The 9,675-nt window shown below is 35.9% G+C and overlaps 2 protein-coding genes across 2 annotated transcripts; one reads left to right on the top strand and one right to left on the bottom strand.

Moving 5' to 3' along the window:
- Positions 1-294: 294 nt before the first annotated feature.
- LOC123864825 (mitochondrial uncoupling protein Bmcp) lies at positions 295-6,106 on the bottom strand. The gene is made up of 7 exons (XM_045905533.1): positions 5,776-6,106; positions 5,329-5,476; positions 4,696-4,900; positions 3,929-4,186; positions 3,446-3,535; positions 2,822-3,027; positions 295-2,454 (listed from the first exon to the last, which is right to left on the bottom strand). Exons 1-6 carry the CDS (start codon positions 5,837-5,839, stop codon positions 2,908-2,910), a joined length of 885 nt encoding a protein of 294 aa, XP_045761489.1. The 5' UTR covers positions 5,840-6,106; the 3' UTR covers positions 295-2,454; positions 2,822-2,907.
- A 182-nt stretch (positions 6,107-6,288) lies between these two features.
- On the top strand, positions 6,289-8,926 carry LOC123864981 (plasmolipin). Its single transcript, XM_045905811.1, has 4 exons — positions 6,289-6,535; positions 7,263-7,420; positions 7,862-8,122; positions 8,605-8,926. Exons 2-4 carry the CDS (start codon positions 7,298-7,300, stop codon positions 8,689-8,691), a joined length of 471 nt encoding a protein of 156 aa, XP_045761767.1. The 5' UTR covers positions 6,289-6,535; positions 7,263-7,297; the 3' UTR covers positions 8,692-8,926.
- Positions 8,927-9,675: the final 749 nt, after the last annotated feature.

Below are 9,675 nucleotides of genomic sequence, written 5' to 3'. Positions count from 1 at the left end.
TTCTGAATAAGGCAAGTCGAAGTGGTCGAACAATATGTGGCGCCCTTAAAAAATTTCCACGATCTCATGAATAAACTTGAAACATAAAGGATTTTCATACAAATTTCATGCCTCATTTATCCCTGTTAGGATTGAAATTTCCAAAAATCCTTTATTAGCGGACCCTTACGTCATAATAAAATGAACCTACGGTCAAAATATCAATCTGTCACAATTGTCTTTTCATAATATTATGTACTTATAGCTTAATATTTTTTTTATAGCTTAAATACGTTGAATGAATGAAACGAAGTGTACACAAAAAAAATATTTATTCGATAATAAATTTGGCTAATTCTTTGTACCTACTTACATGATAATACATAATTACAGATGTGTTTCACACGAGCTTAAACAATAAAAATATTTTAAACCAAATCATGGTTTTATTAATTAATATTTTGATTTTCAAAGATACAAACGATTTTTGAGTTTATAAAAAGCATTTAAAAAACTACATACTAGAATTTGTGACATTACGGAACTGTGCTTTAATTTTAATTTCAAGCCTTAATCTATTTAAACAGTGGATCTATTAATAAACAACTAGTTTGGCAGAAATGCTGGCACGGACTAACAACCATGAGAAATCATCTTTTATTTCACAAAAGTTAGGTAGAAAATGAGCATATTACCACCGAGTTTAGAATAAAAATGTGTTTTTTGGAAACAATATACCAACTTACATATTCCTAAAATTAAGTATCAACCCAACCGTTTATAGGATCTTAAAAAATATTACAAAAAAAATGTGGCAGTTGTCTATGTTTAGACTTTGGAAGCCATTCTTTTAAAACTATTCTCCAAAATATTTCTTTAAAAATATTTTGCAAAGTTGAAAAATAAATGCTGATAAAATGTAGTTTACAGTTATCTATTCATACTAATATCATAAATGCGAAAGTGTGTATATTATGTCTGTCTGTCTGCTACCTTTTCACGGCCCAACAGCCTAACCGATTCTGACGAAATTTGGTACAGGGTTAGCCTTATATCCCGAGGACGGACATAGGCTATTTTTTATCCCGGAAAATCAAAGAGTTCCCACGGGATCTTTGAAAACCTAAATCCACGCGGACGAAATCGCGGGCATCCTCTAGTGATCGAATATAGTAGTGTGTAAAAAGTTTATAGGAATTATTCATAGCTTCTTCATCTCAGTAACAACAACATTATAGTTAGATCCTTACTTTTACTACTTTCAGATTTTAAAAATCATTTTATACAATAAGAAAAAAAATCGTTTTCACCGTAATATCATTTCAAATGATATAAAAATACTTAATTATCAATAGAAAAACACTACACTATTTCAAAATTTGAACCAAAACAGTTTCCTCACTAGGATCTCACAATAATTTAACTGAGAGTAAAATATAATAAAAATAGCATATAAATAGGAAACGCAGTGTAAATGCACTTGGTGCCCTAATCTCGTAAGCATGATATGTCACAGCTACAGTTACTCTTACAAACTAGTGCGAGAGCTGGCGGGAAAAGATAACGAGGTGCTTAAGTAAAATGAATTTATAAAAATCTCATAGCTCTCAACTCTACTCAATTTGTATTCCAGTGTCATGCTGTTTAGTTATACACTAATTAAGTTGCACAAATAACTGTTACAGTATCCATTCCATTCACTGATAAGGTTGAAATTAATGATGGAAGTGTAATAATTAAATTAATAAGTTTTTTACTGACTGAAAAATAATATCCATACAGATTCGATTGTTTTTTAGCAGCTACAAACACTTTTCCCACTCACACTATTTTTACATTACACACACAGTTTTTCTTTAATAATGTAAAAAAATACGTATATAATGATCTTTTGTGTTGACGCTAGTAGATAGTGATGAGTTAAGAAATAATTACGAAAAACTTAGATATTTTGTTCTTTAACACAAACTGATAAAGTTCAATTTAATGGAATTAGTGTCTAGTATGTTTTGTCTTGTATGGCAACTTTATCTAGTAAAGTTTGCATACCAGACATAAAAACATACTAGACATAGAATTATTTACTTGAAATTATTACTAGTATTACTAGAATTATTAAATTACAAACCCTACAAAGATACAAAATAAGCCAACAGGTCTAACTGTTCATAATCAGATAACAACGTAGAAGGACTAATAATAATTTACTCAAGCACGTCTCCAACATTTCCCTCCAGCTACCTAGCTATAATATTATAAATATGCACAACACAAAAGTTAGCACGTATTTCGTCACTTAACAGCACAGAAAAAGAATGACGAAAAAGCACATCCATTTTAAAACAAAGTCGTATCTCAGATCTGGCTCTGACTTTAAAAAGCTCTACTTAAAACTAAGTCCAGTATACAAAATACAAATATAGCAACAAACTAATTAAACACTTATCACAAAATTCAGCTACACTCCAATTATATCTGAAACAAGGTATTTATCAAATTGCCAACTGTCTTAAGGTGTGCTTACACGGGCAATTGAAATTACGCCAAATTACGCAATTCCAGGCAATTTACGTATGGATCAATCTGGAGCAATTAGTGGAGCAATTGTTTTGCATAACATTGCATTGCTGAAAATTTTAGGTATTGCTGAGTATTTCCGTAAATTGCTTCATGTGGTCGTGACTAGTGACGTGATAATTGACTAAGTTAGCCTGGAATTCGGCAAGACTATCACTGATTCGAAATGCATACTCTACTGAGAAGATACTTTGTACCTACTTTGAATAAATGATTTTGACTTTGACTTTGAAGAGTCCAGTATTCTTAAAAGAGAATTTCTTACCTTATTTACAGTTCCCATTGCAAGCAGCGGTGGACAGGGCGCGTCGCAAAGTGAGCCCTACGGCGCGGACTAGTCTAGTCTAGTCTCTAGTACACGCGCTTGAGCTGCTCATACGAGATGAAGAAGATGACGTTCCAAGGGCCCATGCGCAGCCACGTGGGGATGAAACCCTTGTATAGGGCGAGGAAACCCTCGTTCCGAACCGTCTAGATATTAAAAAGGCAGATTTATTTTCCATTACCTCATGTCTGCAACTTCATCCTTGTGGACTACACTAATTTCAAATCCCTATTTTAACCCCTTAGGGGTGAATTTTCAGAAATTCCTTCTTAGCGGATGCCTACTACCTGAATGCAAAATTTCAAACTGATCCATGCAGTCACTTGAGCTGTGTCAGTCAATAAGTCACCTTTTCCTTTTATACATTTAGATAATATTGTTCTTCCGACCGACACAACACGATGATGAGAGTTCATATGCAGGACCAACAGCTTTATGCTTTATGAGGCATAGCAGTATAATACTGCCACCTTTTTTTTTTAATTTAATAATAATAACCTATTTAATAAGCTAGTCACTAAAGCAACGAGACAGTACAGTACTGACAGTGAACAGTTTTCTAACCTGCACAAAACAGTCGATAGTACCCTTGTACACCTTTTCACTTGTTTTCGCTATGTGATCTTTCATTTTTCTTTGGTTCATAAGTCGCGTCTGAAACAATCAACAAATCATTTAAGTACATGAATAACTTGCACAATAACAAGTAATTACATGAATTACATCCACCAAAAATACATGAAATGTGTGTCTCATTGTAGAATTCAATGTGCTTAGATGATTTTACAAAGGTTGAGTAACCCAAAATATTTGGCAAATCTTCAAGGCCCAAGGCATGCTGAGGAATAAAATCAATCTGAAAGAAGTGTACAACCTAACCAAATGTACCGGAACTCCACAAAATTTGTGATGTCAGGCTATGATTTGATGACTTCAAACGCTGACGCATTCAGATCATGTATAAGAGTAAATAGAATGCCTCCCTGGAAAAAGAGAAAAATCTGTAAGGGTGATGGGCAGTACCAGAAGTATTACATGTACACTCACCCGTACAACATCCAGAGGCGTGCTAGCGACTGCACTGCCCAAACTCGCCAGCAGACTTGACAGCAGGTGGTTCAGAGGAGCATCCCCCAAGGGTCCCATCAGGCGCCGTTTACACGCGTCATACACGGGCAGCTCCACAGCGGCTATGAGCGCGGCGCGTTGCGACGTGGGCCCTACTCCGCGCCACAGCCCGCGGACACCTTCAAGGCGGTACATGTCGATGAAGCATCGTACTAGGTTGCGCTTTTCGTCACCCACCTACCATAAATATACAAAAACTATGGTTAAATTTGTATCAGTTACAGATCGATAGAGCTCAAAAGATTAGCAAGTTGAAACAGCGATAATGGGCAGGGCAAGTCTACTGCAAACCCGATGGATGATGTGGCAAAGGTGTAGTGTTTTGGAGTGGAAACCTCTAATAATAAATAATCTTGAATAATTCGTTTTCCGCCACAAGAATGTGGTGGATGAGGAAGGCAGAGGGCCGTATTTGATACCAAGAATAGGTAGCTCAGTAGATGCATTTAGGCTGATGGATTAGATTAAACTGTTTATATTTAAATAATTCATATCAAAAGTATGCAAAACTCTACCTCAAGTGTCTTAAAGTAAGTGAAATTAGTTAAATTATACTCATTGCGTTTTAGGTGATTTTTGCAACTTCAACACCTAAGGGAGTAAAACAGGAGTTTGAAAATGTAGTCCACGTGGACAAAGTCGCGGGCATAAGCTAGTTTGTAATATAATTAGTAGATGCTGCCCACCTGCATCCGCACTTTGAGCACGTCAGTAGGGTTAGCGATGGCACTGGACAGGCCTCCAGCGAACGCCGCACAGAACGTGTTAGTAGGCAAGTGCTCCTTGGACCCTCCATCGGCGCGTCTCGCAGCAAGTGCCTTCTTTAATGAGTAGTAAGTACCAAACTTGATTGTGCCATATGTGGCTTGGCGGAGCACTGCTGGCCAAATGCTGATGACATAGAAAACAAAGAACTGAGAAAAAGATGAAAATAAAGAAAAATTAGTTACACAGATTTACATTCACATTCAAAAATATATATTTCCACTTGTTAAGTGATATTGTATTTATATTCTGATGATACTCATCTTCACGCACATGTATATAGTTTATTTGTACTCTTGGTTACCACAAATAAAGCATGCGTCGCTTTGTGCAATAAGAGTACTGTACACCATTGAAATTATTTGAAGTAGCAAAGTATCTTCTTATTCTTTAGGGCTGTGCAGGTTCTTGGATACCCTGCACTTCAACCGTATCTGATCCAATGTGATCGCCACCACTTTTATAGTTCCTGGTCAATACTTGTTGCTATACATATACAGCGGCACTTTTCTGAATAGCTTTCTCAGGCTGTGTTACGAAGCTCAGTGTCTTACCCACAATACAGCGCTTTGATGCCCTCCTGTTGAGAAGTCTTCACAAAGCAGTCCACCATGCCAGTGTACCGCAGCTGCACATGACGAGGGTCTATCTTCTGACCCTGGATCTGGAGACGGGTCTTTGTGGTGTCTATTGGGAATGTTCCTAGGAAAAAGAAAAATTATTCCAGTGAATCCTAACCACATTATCAAAATAATACTCTCAACAAGAATACAACATTATTCCATTAGTTCCAACCCCGCAAATTATAACTACTTAGCTGGTTAAATTTATTTTTCTAGACTTAGTAGACGAGAAAATGGAACAGCACTATATAACACAGACAGACTAAAATTGGAAATGAAATGATGTCAAGGCAGTAGAGCATTATGACTAACATTAAAGTGATTTTTGTGTGAATTCATATTTATTAGGTTAGGTTTTTAGAAAATGTTTAGGCTTACCGAATTCGGCGACGATCGACGCGAGGCCGCCGTAAATAAACGGTCTCCAGTCCCTATCTCCCATCACATGCAGAAATATTTAAATCAGAATCTAAGTAAAAATATGATAACTTGCTCTGTACACCGGACTGCCGACTATTTTTATTTTAACATTTATGAGACACATTTACCCCGGTCATCGATGAATTCACGTAAAAAATTTCTCTATAATAATTATTTCTTACAATTAGATCTCGTTTAAATTAACTATGAATTAAATAAAACAAATAGAAAATTCTACTAGCCCTAGGTAAAAAAATTCTAATCTAATCACATCACAGACCAATAACATCTGACAGGATACTGACATGTAATTGGTTTCCAATCTGTGGTTTTCAAAATACTCTTCGGTTTTCAACACGTTTTCAATTTTCAATTTTGTTTTGCCAGGGCCAGCCAGGGCCGTAAAATAAATTAAAAAAAATTGTTTTGTGGGAAGGTTTATTTTATGTAGTCAAAGAGTATGTAATCACTACGTGTAGTTTTTTTTGTTTATAGTTGGTTTTGGTGGTTTAAGGTTTTGTTACAAAATCAGAGAATCTTATCAAACTGTTTATATCCTTTGCTTTTATCTATAAATTAATTTTAAGAATAATTAGGTACCTAATTTCTTTAAAAGTTCAAAAGGGTAAATTGCTGATTGTCAGTGACGAATGAAGACATCCAAAAATGCAAATAGGTACTTACTAGTACAAGACTATTTTCTGTAATAAAATATCAGGTAAGATTCTACTTGTATGTTAATGTTACAACTTCCCAATAATCTGATAAACCTAGTTCACACTCTGGCACTGTGGTTAGCACTGTCTAACTAAAGTCTGATGTGTAATCCTTAGTAGAGAATCCTCCAGATCAAGTTTTTACACCCACATTCCACATTGTATAGTGTTTACTTTAAATGTTATCTAAGAAATGTGTGTATGGAATTTGCAACTAACAATGAAATTGAAAATTAAATTTTGATATTATATCACATGTAAGTTGCACCCTTGTAATCAAGGAAGATTAAGATAGACAATTTGATTCATTCATTTTCTTATATCTAAAGCATTTTGTACTATCAGTTCTGAAGCTTAATAAATAATAATAAGGTAACTTTATCTTATCTAGTATTTACATTATGCTCTAGGTACACATTTGCACGGTAATACCATTACCACCATTACCGTGACATTAGGTCTCTGAGCTTATAGCTTTTTTTTTGTTGTGGGAAGAAAAAAATTTTCATAGATACCTCACCTCAGTGTTTTGGCATGCCTAACTCCGTTGGGGATGTTGCCCAATGGCTTACAGACTAAAAACCTGCTCCCAACCTTCGCTCTATCTCTTGGATGCCTTTGCATTTCAATTTCCATGTGAAAGATGACTATCACTAGGCATTATACTGATAGCTTAATATCTATAAGTTGATTTAAATAACAAATAGCATTATCTAGCAATAATTTCAGGTGGACAGCCAACCAGCGTCACAATATAGGTCACTATGTTTGACCACATGTCTCGCGGCACAGCGGCACCGGCGCAGCCGCCCCCGCCACAGAAGGTGCTGAGATTTGACAAGGGCTACCTGAAGTCCCTGCCTGGAATACTGAAGATTGTTGCATTGGTAAGGAAAATATTCATGAAAAAAGTGTTTAAAAAATTAAACAGCATTAAAACCCAACTACTATTCTTAAAAACATGAAACGAGTGGAGTGATAAGAACTGCTGATAGGTAGCACTGTATGGTAAAATAGTTTTTCTGCAGCTTGATTGTATTTTAACATTGTACTATATACATATTTATGAACTCAGAATTTTCTCTTTCATTTGATATCTCGCTTGATAGAATAGCAAAAATATCTTTCGGAAACATGATGCAGTTTACACTGCATTTTACACTGCAGTTTACACTGCATTTTACACTGCAGTTTACACTGCATCATGTCGTTGTGTCTGGTCGTATATTGATGCGCACGCACTTCCCCACCTCACCTGTAAATCAGATTGCCATGTTAACTTATCACGGACAGTAGTTTTACTTCAAAAAATTGTTCTTCTGTTTCAGGTCTGTAATGTAGTGGGTTTCATTTGCATAAAGATATCATGGGCGTGGCTATCCGCCATCTTCTACAACATCCTGTACTGGTGCGGCAACATCATCACAGGCTTCCTTCTGCTGATGTACACGTTCCACTTTGTGGAGAAGTATGACCGTCTGCCGTGGCTTAAGTGCGAGTTCGCGTACTGCGGGGTGATGTGCCTGGCGTACATCGGCACGTCTATATTCGCGACCACGCTGGGCGAGAGCACGGGCTATGCTGTTGGGGTAAGCACTCGCTACATTGTCACATCGTCTGCCACGGCTAAGTGCGAATTTCCTTCATCATCATCATCATCACGTGCCTTCTTCGGAACGAAGTTTGGCGATCATCATCCTAATTTCCTTCATACAAAGTAGTAAACTAGTAGTCCAATCTAATGTGATGTAACCACAAATTCACGGTTTTACGTTTTTTTCCTTGTACTATAAAACCTACCTACCTGACAAAATGATTCTAATGCCCTACAGATTTCTTGACAGACACGCCAGATAGGCAACAAAGTGATCCTTTTAGGTTTCCTTTTGAGGCACAGAACCCTAAAAATCCGAGCACTGGCAAGCCAACTTCATACGGTGTTGTTTTAAAATCCTTTAAAACAAAACTCGCGCTCACTTCGCTTAGGCCAGTAGTTAATTTTGAATCTTTAAAAAAATATTAGCTCTTTAAATAAAGATGCGATTTTTTAATATTGTAATATCTGTTTCAGTTTTTCGGTTTGTGCGCGATCATCGCATACGGAGTCGACTGCTTCCTCAAGTACAAGGCGTGGAAGCGAGGGTTGCCTCCACAGTGACATTTACTTTTTATATACAGACTTGTATACATTAGGGTTGCCAACAGTCATATTATTACAGCAGGCTTCTTGTACCGCAGTAATAAGACAGTGGTACCCATTCTTTTGTACACAATTTCTAAACTAAATTGACAAGTGTAAATTATAGTGCTCCCCTTCTTACTTATGTCTTTTGCTGAAAGGGATAGCTTTTTTAGACCTGTCAATTTAATCAAGAGATTGTTTTCAATAGAATTGGTGCTCCTCAATTACACAGCTATTGAGCTGTGTAATTAATTGAGGAGCTGGCGAACAAAATGGTGTAATTACACTTCTGATTACTTGCATGAAATATTTTTTACACAAAGAGCAAAAACAGAATGAAAGCTGTGGATACTTTACTGCAGTTGAACCATTTTGCTTGAAAATGAGTTCTAGATAGTATTCAGTGATCAAAATCATGAACTTTGAAGTCAATTTAGGTACAGTTTTAGGCAGTTTTGTTTGGAGATGTATTTCAGGGGTCTATTCAGTGGGCCAAAAACATCCAGATTAAAGAAAAAAAAAAAGTATTTTCATCAGAAGTGTAATTATACCGTTTTGTCCGCCAGCTCCTCAATCATTTTACACTACAGAAATAAATGACAGTCAAACAACTTTTTCAGTATGATGACTTCGGTTCCCAATATATTATACTGAATATAAGTAATAATATAAGTTCTTGATGGCAATAGAGATGGCATACAGTACCTGCAACTAAATTACATACAACAATATTAAATAGGTTTGCAGGATAAGTCGCGGTTTTCAAGGAGTCTACAGTGAATTATTCTCTTGATTTCTAACATTCTGAGATGGGAACTAATAATTTATTAACTAAGCATTTTATAATTTTAAGTTGATTTTAAGAAGGCAACTGTACCTTTTTAGATTTAAGTGTTTTCCGATTATGATTATAATTTATAAGTATTACAATATGGTTGTACATTCAATGCACAATGTATC

This window comes from Maniola jurtina, chromosome 1 (genome assembly GCF_905333055.1).
Source record: "Maniola jurtina chromosome 1, ilManJurt1.1, whole genome shotgun sequence".
In the NCBI taxonomy this organism is placed as follows: domain Eukaryota; kingdom Metazoa; phylum Arthropoda; class Insecta; order Lepidoptera; family Nymphalidae; genus Maniola; species Maniola jurtina.
Note: the sequence above shows the minus strand (reverse complement) of the source record. Positions and strands in the feature narration are given on the sequence as shown.